At 50.3% G+C, this 18,617-nt stretch overlaps 1 protein-coding gene across 3 annotated transcripts in view; it reads right to left on the bottom strand.

The window, feature by feature from the left end:
- Positions 1–1,319: 1,319 nt before the first annotated feature.
- Ppp1r7 (protein phosphatase 1 regulatory subunit 7) overlaps positions 1,320–18,617 on the bottom strand; it is a 17,678-nt gene continuing 380 nt past the window's right edge. Inside the window, exons 2-11 of one of the 3 annotated variants that reach the window (XM_010606634.2) lie at positions 16,251–16,312; positions 15,723–15,851; positions 12,338–12,393; positions 11,658–11,723; positions 11,027–11,157; positions 9,142–9,304; positions 7,666–7,782; positions 6,663–6,767; positions 2,753–2,839; positions 1,320–1,622 (exon numbers count right to left, since the gene is read on the bottom strand). In XM_010606634.2, the coding sequence (XP_010604936.1) occupies positions 1,446–1,622; positions 2,753–2,839; positions 6,663–6,767; positions 7,666–7,782; positions 9,142–9,304; positions 11,027–11,157; positions 11,658–11,723; positions 12,338–12,370 (879 nt within the window). In that variant the 5' untranslated portion in view covers positions 12,371–12,393; positions 15,723–15,851; positions 16,251–16,312 and the 3' untranslated portion in view covers positions 1,320–1,445. The remainder of the gene's footprint in view (positions 1,623–2,752; positions 2,840–6,662; positions 6,768–7,665; positions 7,783–9,141; positions 9,305–11,026; positions 11,158–11,657; positions 11,724–12,337; positions 12,394–15,722; positions 15,852–16,250; positions 16,313–18,617) is intronic. The other 2 variants (XM_019204935.2, XM_019204934.2) reach the window with 2 other exon arrangements.

Here is an 18,617-nt window from a genome sequence, read left to right as displayed (position 1 = left end):
CCTTCAGGAAACACCGCCTCAGGGCTGGAACCCACAGTCCTCACTGGTCATGGGCGCTGCTCTCCGGAGAAAGCTGGCACTGTCCAAGCTGCCTTTCCCAGTGCGGACTCACCACAACAGCAACTGCTCTTCACTCTGCCCGTCCCACATCTGAGGTTGCCATAGCAGAGGTTCCCGTTCCCTGCTGCAGCCACACACCTGTGTCCTGGGCTCAGCCTCCAGAGGGTGGGGTGCTCAGGTACACCTTGTCTAGCCTCACTGGGATGCTCTGAGGGCTCCTTCCCCTAGCCCACCCTGTCTACAGACTGGCACTCCTCTCCTCCTGGCTGCCGTGCTGTTCCTGTCACCACTCCCCCTCCCTTCTGTCTCCTGCTCTGCTCTCCACAGGGCACCTGCGGCTGAGTCTCTGCCTGTCATGCCTAGGACCATCTTTCTCCACCCCCAGACCAAAAAGGTTGCCATGGGTGGAAGGTTGGGGCCAAGCGCAGGCTTGCCAGCTTTGCTTTTCACTTGCTTTTTGACAGGCGGCTGCTCCACAGATCCAGGTCTGTCTGTCCAGAGAGGGTTAGACCCTGGAGTGGTCTTCGATCCCAGCCCCATAGTGCTGGCCACAGGGTAAGCAGCAGACCCCAGGTACCAGCCCAGTGACCTGGAGAGGTGTGGTCCCCGGAAGCTTGCAGTGTGGAGGTGGACAAGGTGTTGAAATCTGGTTGGATCTTAAGAAATTGCCATGGGTGGCAGTGAGGGCTCCAAGTCTGTGCAGCTATTTCTGGAAGTGGAAAGACTCTGGGGGCCCTGGGACATGGGGAAACTCGAGCCCCAAGGGATGCCTGCAGCCTGTGCTAGAACCAGACCCTGGTGTCTCCCAGGTGCTGCAAAATGAAGCAGAGTGGGCACAGCATGCTGCATGCAGCCCTGACTCAGGCCGGGGTGCAGCCAGGAGTGTGGGGGCCATCCTTCCTCATGACAGCTCTGCGCACCACCCCTCAGCCCAGGGCTTCGCTTTTAATGTACACAACCTCCTCACAATTGGCACTGAGACCCACAGCGCAGCCACTGCAGGTCAAGGCTGCTCACACCTACACCCTAGGACCCGAGGGCCTGCTGCGACCCCCAGCACGGTCCCTAAAGCACACCCAGATGTCATGTCACTCACACAGACAGCCATGACCTTCCTCTGAGACCAGGGCTCAGCCAGCCACAAGAGCTGTGCTCTTCCCACAGGCGCAGCGTTGCCCACCACTTGCCAGGGACCGCGTGACGAGGATGAATGCACCGGTGCCTCTATGGCACACTGTATCACACGCACTAGCTACCATCAGTGCCTTTTATTGCCGTGGGGTTGTGACTGTTGAGAATGACGATGCCAGGAGCAACAGGTGGACTAAAAAACCGTGGCCGGGAAGTTCTTGTGAGGAGAGGGGCCAGGTGAGGAGCCAGTGGATTCAGAACCTGACGAAGGTGGCGTCGATCTGCCGAACAGATGGCAGGGCCAGCATGACCTTTCGCCGGTACTGCGGGTCCTTCTGTAGGGGGTTGCGCTCCAGGTACACAGTCTCCAGACTGCGGGCACCCTTCAGCTCGTCCAGGTCACTCCAGCTCTCCAGGAGGTTGTCGTTCATCTGGGGACGCAGAGGAGCAGTAAGAGGGCAGCCCTGATGCCCCATCCCAGGACCTGACTCCAAGGTGCAGGTCACCATGGGTCTCCCTCACCCCAAGACCCTCCTGTCGCTTGCTGTCCCTTGGATCCATTCATACCAGAACTGGGCTGGAAAGCCTCCCTCCCACAGGTGCAAGGCTCCATATCCTACAAATCAGCTCAGTGCTGTCCCAAAGGCTGGGACTGAATCTAGCTGTGGCACACAGGTCAGAGGCCACCCTCCTGAACCCGAGACTCCTGCCCTCCACCACTGGTCCTTGGGACACCCCCCTTCCGAGGCTGCTTCATGCTGTGACACCAGGTGAGGACACCGGTGTGTGAGGGGGTGGGGTCTTGCTTTCTGTGGCACTAGGGTTGAACCAGGGCTTCTGCACTGAGCTATATCCCCAGCTCATTTCTAGTTTTGAGACAGGGTCTTCCTAATTTTCCCAGGCTACGCTGGAACTTGTGGTCCTCCTGCCTCTGCCTCCCAGAGTGCTGGGATGCAGTGTGGCACCTGTGCAGGTGTGTGCCCCAGCAAGGGCTGCAGTCTGAGTGGCAGGCTCACTGCCAGGCCACTCACACCACTGAGCCACCGAGCCAGTGTCACCCTCCAAAGGCCACTTTCACATCCTGACTTGTCCCACTGGCTCCGCAGTGTACCCCAGAGCCATATCACGATGACGGGTTCCCGAGGGGCTGTGCCCGCAAACACCACCCCAAGTCTTTCCACAGCACTGGGATGTGGCTGTCCTACATAAATGCACCCCTCCTCTGGTCTGAAGCCTTTCGGTCAAGCAACAGTTCCCTGGCCTGCACACACACAGGTCGGGCTTTCTACGTGTTCACTGGAACCGGTTCCAGGCATACCCTGCCTCTGGGGCATGGCGGGGCCGCCTGTGATCCTGAGCAGGATGTGCGACTCTTACAGATGCTGCCATGTGGCTTGCACTGAGAAGCAAGGACACAGACACACCAAACCCAGGCAGCCCCAACTGCCCCACATCTCGTCACATGCTTGGCCACACCGCACCAGGGCTCACAGGACTGGAGGCCTTATGTCAGCGGGACCTGCTTAGCCACAGCACTACCAATCCCGAGGTGTAAACTTACCCAGAACTCCTGCAGCTCTGTTAGATGACTGATATTCTCAATCTTTTTTATTCTATTTGATGCGATGTCCAACATCGTAAGTTTGTTCTAAAATAAGAAAACAAAAGTTCTGGATTACCACCATTCACCTGTGATTATGTGACCCACGGTGTGAAGCGAAGCAGAGCTCAGGCCTGCAGGATGAGGCAGCCTCTGCTACAGGGAGAGACCATGGGGACTGTGCTTACCACAGGGAGATGCACAAGAACATGGCACACTACAGGGGATTCCTATCCTCCTTAGAGCCAAGGAGCCCAGGGCTCAGGGAGGGTGACACTGTCTGGCACAAGGAAGAGGTAGGAGGAGGTACCTAGTTCCGGGCCATCCCGACAGAGGCCCTCAGGCTGGTATGAGGCCACAGAGTCATGTTGAGCTTGCCGGGACTGCAGAGATGGGTAAGAGGGACAGTGGACAGTCACCAAGGATCACGTCCCGGGCAAGGGACAGTGCATGCCCAGCGGGATACTTCATGTTTATGACCACCCCCAAAAATGCAGGTCAGATGCCTATGACACGTATCAGGTGCTACGCCTGTTCTTTCAAAGCTTATAGAAATCCAGGATTTAAGAATAATAATTTCAAGGTGGAAATTACATTTGCCATAGCTCCTGCCCCTGTAACTAATCACTCGGTGAGCTTCTCTAAATTCAAACAGAATCCTCCCACCAATGCCCTCTTTACTTCTGAAGGTCACTGTCTTCTATTTTCTATCTGGTTCCTGGCATTCCCATTCCAAGTCCTCCCAAAGTAAAAGTTTACAAAGTTTACCTCAAAAAGAATGGCTACTATCATGAAATCAACCAATAACAAATACTGGTGGGGCCATGGGGAAAGAGGAACCCTGCTCCACTGCCGGTGGGAGTGCAGACCGGTGCAACCACTGTGGAAATCAGTGTGGAGATGCCTCAAAGAACTAGGATTGGAGGTCCCATTTGACCCAGCTATTCCTCTGCTGGGTATCTTCCCAAAAGAATTAAAAGTATCATACCACAGTGATATATGCACACCCATGTTCATAGTGGCAGTTTGTAATAGCTAAAACATGGAAACAGTCCAATTGCCCATCAACTGGAGAATGGATAAAGAAAATGTGGTTTTGCCGGGCGTGGTGGTGCACGCCTGTAATCCCAGCACTCGGGAGGCTGAAGCAGGAGGATCGCTGTGAGTTCGAGACCAGCCTGGGCTACACAGTGAGTTCCAGGTCAGTCTCAACTACATAGTAAAACCCCGTCTCAAAAAAACCAAAAGAAAATGTGTTTTTGTATAAAATGGAGTACTATTCAGCCATGAAGAATAAGAAATTGGGGCCAGGGATTTAGCTCAGTGGTTCCGCCGCCTGCCTTGCAAGCACAAAGACCCGAGTTTGATCCCTGGTACCAAAAACAAAAAGAATAAGAAATTAGAGGCATTTACAGCTAAACAGATATACATTGAGGCAATACTCTTCATTGAAATAAATAGGACACACGTGTAAGGAATAGTTTTGCTGATATGAGAAACTGAGAGTGTACATAAGGTCCAAAACATACAATAGATAATGTGAAATAGGAAGAAAAGATGCAAAGGGAAAGTGGGAGGGGCAGGGGAAAGGAAGGAAAGGGAATGGAATTAATATGAGAAGATGAAAAAATAGAAACAAAGTCTTTGTAAATAAGGAGGGGTGGAAGGATTGAAGTGAAGGCAGGGGAATGGGGAAAAACATAAGAACCAAGGTATGTGATGTAAAGGTACAAATCTCCAAGGATGAATGTCAGCATATTGTATACCTAAAATGTATCAATAAATAAGAAAAAAAAAGTTGACAAAGTCCCAGCAAAATAAAAATGAACCCCACAAACACACATGATGCCCACCAATGGCTCTGTGGTCATGGCCTCCACACCCATGCCGCACCAGCACAGGGCTCAGGACACAGAGAGGTACAGGAGTGAGGGCCGCCACACCAGGCAAATGGCAAGGGGACCGTGACATGTGCGGCGGTACAGGGTACAGGTATACAGATGAGCTGGTCCTGCAAACCACCCCACCTTACTGCCTGCCATATCCGCTATAGTGAGGGCTGCAGTCTGCGGCAATTCAGGCGCCTGAGAACTGCAGAGAAGGGGGCTAGGGGCAGCCGAGGGCACACAGCATAGCAGCAGGGCTGGGACAGGCTGCTCCCCAGCCCTCTGTACCTGTCCTGGGATGGTCACCTCCTGTGCAAGCCACAAGTGGGTGAGGCAGGCGCACTCTGAAATGGCAGATTGAGCCTTGGGAGGCCTGAGGCAAAGGGATAGCACAGGCTGTCAGGCCCGGACCCTGACTTCCCAGTCAGGGGCTTACTCACATACTCATGACTCCTTTTGTGGATTTTAGGAGGAGCTAGACCTGTCTCAAAGCTCATCTAAAAGCAAACCAGTAAACTACTTTTAAAAAATGAAAAGGAAAAAGGAACAGAGCAGGGTGGGCATCCTATGCCACCAAGTATCATCTGGTCAGGGGCCAGCGTGTTCCGGACCATGGGAGGGATGGGCAGAGCCAGCTCCAAGCACGACAGGTGTTTGGGGTGGGGAGGAGCCATTGCACTTGCCACATGGGAAAAGGGACATCACCTGCTCACTTCCCACCACAGAAATACATTCTTAATCCATTAAGAAGTAAAACATGCAAGAAAATAGGTAAAGTTTTGATTTCTGGTAGGAAAAGATTCCAGAAGAAACACTCACATTTGATAGTCATGAATGTTTCAATAACGTAACTGTCTCCAACAGTGGGCTTTTTCTGTTTTGTTTCAGAGGCCAGGAATGACCAGGTGTTTTAACCTTGACCTAGCGCAGCAATCGATCAGACCGGCAGATCTGCACTGAGGATTGTCCTTCGCCTGAGGCCTGCTCTGCCTGTCAGAGCCTGCTGTGGGGGTGTCTACCTCCCAGGGGGCACTGGGCTCCTGGGGCGGGGCTGCCAGTGCACACCGTCACCCCATGGCCTTCCGCACAGTGTCCTGCGCCAGCCACAGCCACCGAGGCACCTCAACTCATTCTCAGCAGGTGTGAGCACCTGGTTTTATAAATTCTTAATCCCAACGTGAGGCTGGAGCAAAGTGACCAAACTTCTCACATGCAAATCTAATTTTCCTAATTTTCCACAGATTCTGATAAAATGAAGTTCAGACTGTGGTATCTCTTCCAGAACAAATTCCTAATGGCAATGAGGCCACGGAGCAGAGGCTCAGAGGCACAAAGGCCAAAGGAGCCTGTACTGAGATTGAAATGCTTTGTCCATGGTAACAAAGAGTAACCCATCTGGTTATCTTGCTGGCAGTTAAACAAAACAGAAAAACAAAAACAAAAACAAAAACCCAGTAAAACTGAATGAGAAAAGTACTTTATTTGTCTTAAACCCTGCACTGAGTAAAAGGCCGAGCTGGAGGCTGCTGTGAGGAAGGGAGCCTGGGCTCTGGGCTTTGGGTCCTGCCCAAGCAGAGGTTCTTCCTGAACACTGGGCCAAGCATCGAGAGGAAGAGACCTCCAAACTCCAGGGAAAGGGGCTGGGGAGCAGGACTTCTGCCTCCTTCAGAGCAGCTGTATCCCCCGCCCCCATGCCAGGAAGTAGGGCAGTAAGTTCAGTGGCGGGGACATCTGGGAGGTCAGCAACCCTTGCAGGACAGGGTAGGCAGGGGTCCCGAGACCTTCCAAAGGGCCGCAGCACCCCATGGATGTGCACAGTACCCTGCACAGGAGGGCACCTGTGGACCATGGCTGGCATCCTGCATTCGCCCCTGATGCCGCCAGGATACACCCCTCGGGGCAAGGTCTACCTAAGGCCAGCTGTGGGGGAAGTGAGCTCTCCTGCCCCCAGTCCAGAACCCTTGCTGCCCCACACCGAGTCTTACATTGTTTTCCAGACCCTCGATGACCTCGATGCCATTGTGGCTGAGGTACAGCTCCCGCAGGTTCACCAGGTTCTGCAGACCCTCGATCTTTGTCAGCCGGTTGCTCTGCAAGAGGGGAGGCCACACGTCAGGGTTGCACAGAGGGAGGACCAGAGGGCATGTGGGAGCTGGGGCTTCTGACTATCCTGAAGGGCCCTAAGAACAGGGCTTTCATCTAGAACCTACCAGAGTGGGGCCTGTGCAAAAAAGGGGACAGAACTTTCAAGTCTGCTCTACCAGGAATAATCCAGCCACATTTTCATTTGTTTGTTTTGAGATAGGGTCTTGCTATGTAGCCCAAGCTGGCCTTGAACTCACAGCTATCCTCTTGCCTGAGCGTCCTGAATTCTGGCATCACAGGTGTGCACCACTATGCCTGGCTTAATTGAACAATTTTAAAATGTCAAAATTATTGAATATTTTGAAATAAGGCCTCATTTTTATAAGACATATCTGAAATCAGACCTTAAGAACTTCTTTTTCAAAGCAGTCTACAAGACATTGCTCATTCAGGGTGAGTGGTTTCCCATGTCCGCTGGTCCTACTGGTGGCTGGCGGGACTCACTATGCCAGGTTGCCCCCAGGGCTCCATCACATTCCCTCAGAGGTCTGATCCCACTAGTTTCCTTCCAACACTAGAGAGAAGTGGAGCCCAAGCACCCAGTGCATGAGCACTGTAGCTGACAGAAGGACCAGGAAAGCTCACCCCTCAGAGTCCCATGGTGAAAGCCTTCTACTCAGCCACCTTTCAATGGGAAAAGGGACATAACCCAAAACAATGACATTTAAAAACAATAAATTTTAAAAAATGATATAAAAAAGAATAGAATCTTGTGTGGATGATGTTACCGTTTTCTCCATGTGAAATGATGTGACCCTTGGGATGCAGTGGGGGACAAAGGACTATTGTTAGGGGTGGTGGCTCACACGTCAGCTCTGGGGGCAGGGCTGAGGAGGTCAGTACCTGCATACTGAGGACTGTCAGGTTGGTGAGGGCATCCAGGTTCTGAAGCTTAGTAATTTTGTTTTTCCCCAAAAACAAACTCTCGAGGTTGGTTAAAGTGTCAATATTTTCAATTGCCTGTGAAAAGGATGGAATAACTGTCAGGACAGCAGTGGCTGAGCCAGGTACAGGGTAGGCCCTGGAGCAGGAGCCATCTGGACTCGACCTCTGGGAGCTTGGGCAACTTCCTGACCTGCTCTAGAGATTTCCAATGCTGTCCCACTTAAAAGAAGAAAATAGGAAGCCAGTGGAAGGCCCAAGACCTGACCTGGGCTCCTTGTTTTCAGAGCCCCAGAGTTTTGGGGAACACAGTTAGAAAACCGTGGACTAGTGGATTTCCCACATTCCGTCCTGAGGCAGCATGTCTGTCGGACCTGGGAGCGGTACCCTCATGCATGCCTTCTCCTTACTGCCACCGTGGGGGCCTCTGTGCAGCCTTCTCAGCGCCTTTCCCATGGCAGGTGAGTCGCAGTGTATTGACGCGGCCTGTTTCCCTCCCTCTCTCACAGCAAGCTGACACTTCACAGACAAAATCAGACCAGGATGCTCACAGGCAGCACATCAGCTGGCAAGGGGAGTGTGGCTCATTCTGCCCATTGTAAAGGACGGGGCACCCTTGGAGCCACAGCTGTGGTCAGGTGTGACGAGCCTCCTGGGATGCTCTGGACAAACTCAGTGAGAGGCTGGCATTTGGATGTCCTCTGGCTGTGACTGTGCTGCTTCGCTGTTTGGCTGTGAGATCTCTAACAGTGACCTTCAAAAGACTACACGGTGTGCTGTCACACTTCCAGACCCCACACAGCGGGTGCTGCCAGTTCCGAGTGGGTGCAATGTGCTCAGAAACTGCTCCCACTGCTAAACATGGCCAGGAGCCCAGCAGCAGCTGCGACCACAGTGAGGTGAGAAGATGTGGGCTCAGGTCTTCTGGCTAACAGTCCTCACTTCTGCCCAGGAGGAGCTACCTGTGCTTTGCCTGGCAGGCCCACCCGTGTCAGGTCTCACGTGAGCCCTGAGGTTCCCCTCCATCAGATGGCAGTGACTTCACAGTGATCTCCAATCAACTCGACCTTGCTTCTCTGGAAGCTCAGAGGCACAGTGCTGGGGCTGACAGGCCCTGGACTCACCACAGCATAGCACAGTTGGGGACAGGACAGGCGGAGAGCAACACAGGCCAGGCCCCTCTGTAGGAAACACATTCTTTTTTTTTTCTTTTTGGTCTGGGGGTCGAACTCATGTCCTTGCGCTTGCGAGGCAGGCAGCGGCACTGAGCTAAATCCCTGGCCTTGGGCACACATTCTTGACACTGACAGCTGGGTAGCATTTTTCCTTAAAAATAATCTCATTTCTGAAACACCATGGCATCGTGAGAAAAAACCAGCCAGGCCTACATCTTACACACACTGCTTATGGTCACATGCCCGGTGCCCGTGCACCTACCCGGATGCGGTTGGATCCCAGCTCCAGCATCTGCAGCTGATGTAAGTTACTTATGTTCTCAATTTTACTGATTTTATTGTTGACCAAGAATAGTTTTTTCAGCTGAGTCAACTGGTCAATCCCTTCAATGTTTCTCAGCAGATTAAAAGAAATATCTAGAATCCTAGAAACAAGCAAAACATTGTATGTATGTATGTATGTATGTATGCATTTATTTATTCATTCATTCATTCATTCATTCATTCATTTATTTATTTATTTATTTATGGTACCAGAGATCAAACTTAGGACCTTGTGCTTGTGAGGCAGGCAGTGGAACCACTGAGCTAAATCCCCGGTCCTATCTATCTATCTATCTATCTATCTATCTATCTATCTATCTATCTATACCAGGGATTGACCTTGGGACTTTGCGCCTGTGAGGCAGTTGGCAGAACCACTGAGCTAAATCCCCTGACCAGTCCTATTTATTTTTTGATAGCAGGGATCAAACTTGGTTCTTTGTACTTGTGAGATGGGGCGGCACCAATGAGCTAAATCTTGGGCCCCAAAACAATGCATTTAAATGAACACCAATTGTAGGAGGAGTCAGAACTTAAGCTAGCCTAGACACAGTGTGGCTGCAGTCACTGTGGGATGCGATCTGACCACACTCGCTGTCAGGTGGGACTGGGACACTGCCGGGAGCGTGGCGAACCCCAGGGTGGTGTGCACTCTGCCTCCCAGGGCTGTATTCAGGACAGGAGCCAGGTTCCATTCACACCTGTGTCCATGGCAGGACCTAGAACCGGGGAGCGCACAATGAAGGCACTTGAGACATGTTGAATTAACAAACAGCTGGGTGTGATGGCACAGGCCTGTAATCCCAGCTATTTCAGATGTTGAGGCAGGAGGACTGCAAATTCAAGGCCGTCCTGAGCAACTTTGTGAGACCATGTCTCAAAAAAAAAAAAAGAAAAAGAGGGTGCTGCAGCTTAGTGGTAGAGTATTTGCCTAGCACATGTGAAGCCCTGGTTCATCCCTAGTGTAGTACTGGGAAAAAAAAAAGAGGAACATGTATCCAAATTACCTTTTCTTTTTTGGCAGTACTGGGGATTGAACTCAGGGTCTCACACATACTGGGTAAGCATTCTACCACTTGCTACATCATTTTTTTTTTTTTTGGCATAACTGCAAATTGAACCCAGGGCTTTCACACTAAGCTACATGCCCAACTCTTTTTTATTTATTTTGTATTTTGAGACAGGTTCTCACTAAATCAGTAAGTTGTCCAGGCCAGGTTGAATTTATGACCCTCCTTTCTCAGTCTTCCAGTGCATGGTGATTATAGGCATGTACCATCATGCCTGCCCTTCCCTTATAAATTTATTCTTATTTTGAGATAGGGTCAGTTAAATTGCTCAGGATTTGAACTTGCAATGCTCCTGCCTCAGCCTCCTGAGTAGCCAGGATTATAGGAGTGTGCCATCATGCCTAGCTTCTCCATGATTTTGCTCTATTATTATTATTATTATTTTTTTTTTGGTTTTTTGAGACAGGGTCTCACTACGTAGTTGAGACTGACCTGGAACTCACTATGTAGCCCAGGCTGGTCTTGAACTCACAGCGATCCTCCTGCCACAGCCTCCCGAGTGCTGGGATTATAGTTGTGTGCCACCACACCCGGCTTTGCTCTATGATTCTGCAGAACGGAACCTAGCCAGAAAAGTTTCAGCCTTCTAAGTGAGTGTGTCCAGCAAGCTGATGGCCAACGTGAAGCTGCTACACCCTTTTAGAGCCAGGTGTGATGCAGGATCCTGTGACAGGATGGGCCTCAGGAGGGCTAGACCCAGAAGGGTGGTGCTGCAGGGAGCCTGGCCACCCCCAGCCCAGTCTCCCAACTCACTCCAACTCGGTCAGCGCCTCCAGGTTCTCAATCTTTTTGATCTGGTTATCGTAGAGATCCAGCTCACGAAGGCTCTGTAGCTCCTCTAGGTTCTCAATGCACTTAATTAAGTTCTGACGGAGGCAGAGGGTCTGGGGATGGGAAGAGGGAGGTTGGCATGGGCGATGCAGGGACACAGGGCCATCTTCCCCCAAGGAGGATGTGCTTCATTCTCCTGCACTGGCCTTTAACAGAGAGGGGCAAAGGCACACAGCTGGAGTTTCCCTGTCCCACTGGAGGTCAGGCAGAGGCCCTTGGGGAGAACCTGGGAGGGCAGGGAGGTGCTGAGCAGGGCTGGAGGGAGCCTCATCCTGGCAGAACCCAAGAACCCTGTGGACTCCATGCTGAGAAGCAGACCCAACTACAGGAGTGAGCACTGCACACCGTGTTGGCCTAGTGCTTAGCCCTGAGGCTGACCAAGTTCCAGGAGTCTTGTGGGCTCCTCCTCTACTGCTGCCAAACCCTGAGCACATCCCAGACAGACAGATGGGTGGCAAGGTCTCCACACAGGTTTTTGCCTTGTACAGGACAGGGATAAGGGCTGTGCACAATCTCCATGTCACCAGGTGTACAAGGACAGAATCCCTCTCACCTTCACTTTCTTCAGCACCTCAAAGCCTTCAATTTTCCCAATGCGGTAGTGATTTAGATCGACATCCTGAAATGCAGAGAAAACCAATACCTGAGGCCTGTTCCCTGGACCACAGGTGGGGGAGGACAGGGTGGACCTGTGGCTCAGCCAGACCACATCTGTGGCTGAGAAGTGAGTATCGCAGGGAGAGCTGGCAGGCATTCTTCGGTTTAGCTATGACTTGTATTCATTTTGTGCAAATGATTGTGACAGCTTCTTCTCACCTGCCACTCCCAGAGCATAAAAGCAAGCCCAGCTTGGCTGACAGGCACTGTTACATGATTACCAGTTTGTGTTGTGGGCTTAGGAGAGGACCCCAGCCAGGCATCACTCAGCCCTGGCCACTGGCCACACACGTATGACTCTTCAGGGGTTGGAAATGGGAAGACCCAGGACACATAACGTAATATGGGCCTATGAATGTGATTTATGAGCCAGAGGTATCACACTTGCCTTCTAATCCCCACAGAATTTCAATCACTGGGATTAAAAACAAGAACATGGGAACTGACCCAACCAAGGGAAGCTTAGGCAACTTCTCTTGGGAAATCACTTAAGGAGTCACCTCCATAAAATATAACCTGATGGTGAGGTGGCCTGTCACCACACACCCCAAGGCTGGGCAGAGCAAGTAACATTACCTCTGCATCTCGGTCCAGGCTAATGGTTTCCATGTCCACAGCCAGCTCATGCTCCTCTGAAAAAAAGTAGGAAGAAACTCATTCAGGACTCAACAGGAGGCAGTGGCCCCAGGTCTGAGATTTGGCTGGCAGTGCAAACTCAGCAAGACTTGATAAGGGTGCTTCAAGCAATCTGAGTTCCTGAATTCAGCGATGGACAAAGGTTTCTAAACTTCCATCTGTGCCTCTGAGCGTCTCAAGAAGGGAGATGCACCTTGAAGCTGCTGGCAGAAGGGAGGGCAAGGAGGCTGCCTCTGTGTCATGAGCCCACTCCCTGCTGGAGTGGAAGCACCATTGCGAGGCTGCCCCCACTTCCGGCCAGCCCTTCCCCTTCTCATCCGTGGCAATAAATCAGGCCATCTGAATACACATCATGCTGGGCATATCACATGTTCCAGGATGTGCCTTTTACTGCTTTGGAAACTGGCCCAGCATCTACAAATGCTTTTCTCTGCAAAAAGCAAAATAAAATGAAGCACAGCTCAACAGATAGGATCAAAGAGCCTCGATGAATAATTTAAGAACACTTCTCAACTGGGAGACTGGTGAACTAATTTCCGCAGAGGCCCACTGCAAGTCCACAGGACTCTCCACCCAGAGAGCTGCTTCCTCCACATGGGGCTGGGAATTGCTCCCACCACCATGTTCACAGCCTCTCGCCAGCAGCCCCTCCTCTCTCTCACCAGAGCCAAATCAACCCGAAGGAGCGGAAACAGAGACACTGCGCATGTAGACACACGCATGTGCAGGTGCACAATTTGCATGTACACACGTGTGCATACACAAATGCGTGCACACTCTTACCACACTTTAAGAGTACCAGTATTTTCTCCATATCACTAAATATCCAGCCATTGCTCATTCCTCAAGTATCTTAAACTTTTTTTGTTTGCTTAAGGTAAGATCCAAATAAGGTTATATTTTGTGACTGGATGGTACTTTTCTTTTTCTCTCTTTTTTCTTGAGACAGGGTCTCAATGTATAGTTCAGACTGGCCTTGAATTCACTACGTAGCACATGCTCATCTCAAACTTGAGCCTCCTGCCTCAGCCTCCGGAGTGCTTGGCTTTGCATGGCATTTTCTTAGGACCTTTTTTTTTCCCCTTGCAACTTTTTGTTGGCAGAAAGTGGGCTGCCTGTCTTGTAGTGCTTCTCTCAGTCTGGGTTCTAAATTCTATCCCCAGGATGCTCTCTCTTCTGCATTTTCTGTCACTGTGAGGATTTTACCAGGGCTTGCTCTTCTGTGTCTGTCTCACAGGTCTACCACTGGTTCCCTGTGGATAAGCAGAGTAGGTACTGGCAGCCTGTTCCTCGGCTGGAGGACTCAGATACCACTTGATATGGGTCTAGTTTAACCAAGAAGTGCGGCTGGGCTTGGCTGAGTCACTTCACTATCTTTTCATGATGCCTTTTCTATAATGATCAATAGTGGCCATGTGAATAAAAATAGTTACAGTTTACCTGTAACTTCACAGGGTACCAACTGACCTAAGAATTGAATAAAATAATCTGAGATAAACGAAGAGACAGGCCCAAATTCTCCCACCAAAAGAGAGCACTAATGCATTGTCCTAGAGCTCAGGAAGTTGTGGCAAGAGGCCCTACAATTAAGTCAGGGTGCCCAGCCAGTTGGTGCCCAAACCAGGACACTTGGAGACTATACCAGAACACCACAGAGTGACAGTGGGCAGCAGAGGAACTGGGGGCCCATGATCAGGTACTGCTATGTGCAGTCCACCTAGCAAGGCCAGTCCTCCCCTTCCTGAGATGTGAGCCTAACGTAGAGGAAATGTACTAGAATGCGCTTCCAAATGCATCATGATCACATTTTTAAAATGAGTTAGGGGAAATAAGTAGAAGATAACAGTAAACGTGTTTGAATTGGTTTTGTTTAAAGATAAAATTTAAGTACAAGTAGAAGCTGGTCCCAATTTCTCAAACGTTAGAAATGTGAGTTCCCTGAGAACCTATAATCAACTAGCATCTGGAAGAAAGAGACTAGAGTCAGGCAAGCTGGACTACAGCAAGTGTCCTTGGGCAAGCACAAGGAATCTCTTCCCTTATCTGGTTCCTATCAGGACCAGTGCTCCATTTTGACACCAGCCAGAGGAAGGAAACCCAGAACCCTGCCACCCCAAGTCCCTAGTGCACCCTAGATCCTGATGTCTCAGCAGCACAGACCTGAGCCTGCCTGTGACTGTGTCAGATGACAACACCCATGACACTTCCAGAACCCCAAACCAAATGTGACAGTGCTTCTGTGCTGCTTCTGCTTTAAAATTTGGTTGCCATAGTTACCAATCATCCTTGCTGGCACAGGCGGCACAGAGCTATTTTAAAAATTAGCTTTTTTTACAAACTTATTTTTGTAAGGGTAATGCATAATTACAAATATCTGAAGAATTCATACACTGTACACAAATCTGGAAAATGCAGAAGGAAGAGGTCTCTCTCAAGCCTGCTGTTCATGGAGACCCTCGGTAATGTTACCTTTCTTCTTTTTGGTGTGGTACTGAGGATTAAGCCCAGAGTCTCCAGCACGCTAGGCTTCTAAGCAAGTGCTCTAACACTGAGCTATGCTCCTCCCAGCCTTTTTTAAATTTTGAGACAAGGTCTCATTAAATTGCTCAGGGTGGCTTTGAACTTGCAATCTGTCTCAGGCTTCTGAGTAGCTAGAATTAAGGCAAACACTATTGTCTCTAACTTTCCTTTTTCATGTAAGTTTTCTTCTCTTTGGTGGGGCATGAATTTACAATCTTTCTGCCTCAGCCTCTCAGAATGCTGGGCTTAAAGGTGCTATGCCTGGCTTGAAAATTGATTTTCTAAGCAAAGAAACAGAAAGGTGCGGGTCATTAATGGGGGTTTGACTATTTCCACATAAGATGATCTTAACAACTATATACTTGAAAAGTTGATCCTCAGGCCATACAAATGACAAAGTAGGATCAGAAGAGATTTCTGGAAGATATTAAGCATTACTCTTACTGTGGCAGGATGCAGGGGCAGTCACCAGCCATCTTTTTTATGTCGACTCTTTCTGAACCCAAGGTTGAAGACCCATTTTCTGGTTCTATCCTAGATAAGAAACTTGTGCCAATATGATCAGCAGTGCTACTTGCCTTTAGCAGAATTAGGCACAACTGCGCCCCTCTTGCAAGTGCCATAAGCATGTCAGTTGGACAGCGGAGCCCCCTAGGAGGAGGCTGTGCCTGGTGAGCATACCCACCTGCCCCAGCCCACCGAGGGCCTCTGAGGAGCAGAGTGGCCCTTTCTGAGACCAACACAGCACCACTACCCAGCCTGGCTTGCTTCCCTCTATCCAGGGTGGAGGCTCTCAATGTGGTACCTTCTGGGTCCTCCTCACCCCGCTCCACTCCATCCTTCAGGCTCTGCTCACTGAGGTCTGCCACGATGCCACTGGTGTGCTTCTTCCCCTCCTCATCGCCCGACTCTTCAGATTCGACCCGCCTGTCAACTGAACCCACACATGTCAGTAAGAATGCCATCTCCTTTGTGTGACTCTCTGAGGAACACACAAGGTACTAACACACAGCTATGAGTCAGCAAGACTTTGCTCAGAAATAGTAGCCAGATTCAGTATGTGAACATCTGAGTCTCCTGTGTCCCAGCACCATCTGAAGCACAGAGCAGCACGGATAACTAGGGGGCACAGAGGCTGCATGGACATTTAGGTGAGTGACACACTGTCCCCATCCTCAGCGGGCTGGTGAACTGCCAGGTATTCTGAAAGCCTTGGGATACTCTGTGATCACAGGTGTCAGGGGGCACCACGTAATGTGGGGCCTCCTGGGTAGCTCTCAAGTTTGGCCTGGCATCCACCTCAGAGGGGCACGGCGATCTTCCCGCCACATACCTTCATCCACGCTCCACTATCCATTTGGCCAAGAAAACCAGCCCAGTTCACAGGCCCATGTTCTGAAAGAAATCAAGACTAACTCAAATCAGACTGTGGGCAGGAAGGAGCTTACTGAAAAAGAATAATGTGCCAAGAGCGCCAATGCCCCACATGAAGGGTTACTGATGTCAAAGGCCACTGGACACAATGTTATAACTCAAAGCTTTTAAAGGCTGGTAAAGAAATATTTCAGTTAATGTATAAGGCAGTACTAAATGTGGCAGTCTGGTAAAAATTCTTTGGCAAGGCTGTTAAGTAATTATCCTTTTCCATAATTTTTGTGACTTCTTTGGAAGTCTGTCTCGAGAACTAGAGACACTAGCACATTACTTGGAATTAATCAACCACCGTGGCAGCACTTTCCTTCTGGACTGTGGCTTAGCTCTGAGGACGTGTGCCCCTGAGGGGAAGCCCCGCTTGTCTTTATGCACTTCCAGCAAAGAACTACTGAATTAAACAAATCTTTCTAAAATGTACCTTCAAAATCTACAAATCCATTCTTTCTTTCCTGACCTGCCTTGGCTACTTATTCCTGAGGCCCATGTTCCTGTCTTTCCTGATCACTGGCTTCTCTATGGTCTCTCCTGCCCTGTTTAATTTATTAGCTAGCACCAGAGAATTTTATTTGATTCTAAAGCCAAATCTGATCTGTATTTCCAAAGATATTTCTGAAATGCCAACAGTTCTTCTGAGTTTGCATCTTGCCTCTAGAGATAGAGCTCTGGCAAATAACTTCCTTTTCCAAGTCTTAGTCTCCTCAACTATAGAAGGGCACTAGTAGTGTCTGTACCTCAGAAAGCTACTGTTAGGATTAAGTTAGAAAAGTCACAGGAGCAGTCGGCATGTGCATAACATGCAGAATTTAGTAAGTGAGTTATATTGAGCACAGGGCTCTCTGTCATGTAGGTTCAGGGAGTGTGGGTTCTAGGCCTGGGCCTAAGCATTTCATAGGAGGGGGAGGATGGGCAGCCAGAGTACTTGCCCATCTATCCTGAGGGCACCACAGGGTCCGGATCATAGGACAGTGGATCAGCATGCAAGAAGGTGTCTGTAGAGCACTAGGTATGACAGGCTGGCAAAGATGGGAGATAAAGTTACCACAGAAGAGGGAATGTCTGAGTTAAGGTATTGAAGGTGGGAATGGAGGTAGGGTTGAAGGTTTGAAGCTACTGAAACAGTAGAAGTGTCAGATCTGGTAATGACATGTGTGGGAGTGGAAGAGAGAAAAGCTTGGTTTTGTACTTGCCCTTTATCAAGAAATGCAAACAACTGAAGGAGGCTTGTGCTGGGGAGTGGAGGAAGGGAGGGATAGGAAGAGATATTCTTTGCTTAAAAAGATGCGAGGGTCGCTGCGCCTGCCTAGTAAGCACAAAGCCCTGAATTTGATCCCCATGGGGCAGGGCAGGGGATGCAAGGGTATCAAAGCCCAGGACCCTAGATGTGATGCTCCCCACCAAGGCCTTTGCTGGCTACTGGCAAGCCTCACTGGCCACTCATCATATATGACTGTCCCTCTTGGAAAAGTCTCCTCCAAACCCTTTGTCTGTGACTGGATTTCCTTTATCTGCAATGATCCCACCTAAACCCAACTTGGTTGACAGCTAGAGATTCTTCCGGGTCCAGCTCAGAGCCACCAGTAACCCAAGGCATTCAGCCCTTCTGCACCCTCTCTCCTAGCTCAATGTCCTTTTCCCCCACACTTTTCACAGGAGACTGACTGCTATCCTGGAGGTCTGTACTACGCACTCAACCGCTGGAGCCACAAACATCTAAGTGCTGAAACACATGACTGATTCTCATTGGGGACAAGTACGTGTATGCCTGAGTCTACATGCATGCAATAAGTATGCATACATGTATATAACTACATGAAAATACGTGTACATGTATATATGATACATACACATACATGCAAGTACATAGAAACGCAGTAATTCCATCAAGTGGAACAGGAGTAAGATAGCTGAACTGAGTCTTTTTGGGACTATACCCTGGCAATCACGTACCGCCTTGTACAACTCCATCTCTGGAGCTCCTTGTTATCCCTGCGCCACAACCCATTGGCTTTCCACAGCAGACCCTTCTCTGCCCACGCCATGTAAGCAAACAGCAGACTCTGCAGGTCTCTGCGCCGAGCCTAAATTTCCCCCGATCTGACAGGGCCGCCCCCTCCCCACCTGTCAATCTCCGGCGTTCTGGGCAAGGCTCACACCGCGCCAAGTAGCCGTCGGCCCCCGCCCCCGGTAGGCTCACTTAGCGCCCTCCTCTCCCCTTAACACCGGTTGCCTGGCCGCTGCCGCCCACCGGCCGGGATTCCCGGGTCCG

This window comes from Fukomys damarensis, unplaced genomic scaffold, assembly GCF_012274545.1.
Source record: "Fukomys damarensis isolate Sample0158 unplaced genomic scaffold, DMR_v1.0_HiC HiC_scaffold_16, whole genome shotgun sequence".
In the NCBI taxonomy this organism is placed as follows: Eukaryota; Metazoa; Chordata; class Mammalia; order Rodentia; family Bathyergidae; genus Fukomys; species Fukomys damarensis.
The sequence above is the reverse complement of the archived record's forward strand: the minus strand, read 5'-3'. Positions and strand labels throughout refer to the sequence as shown.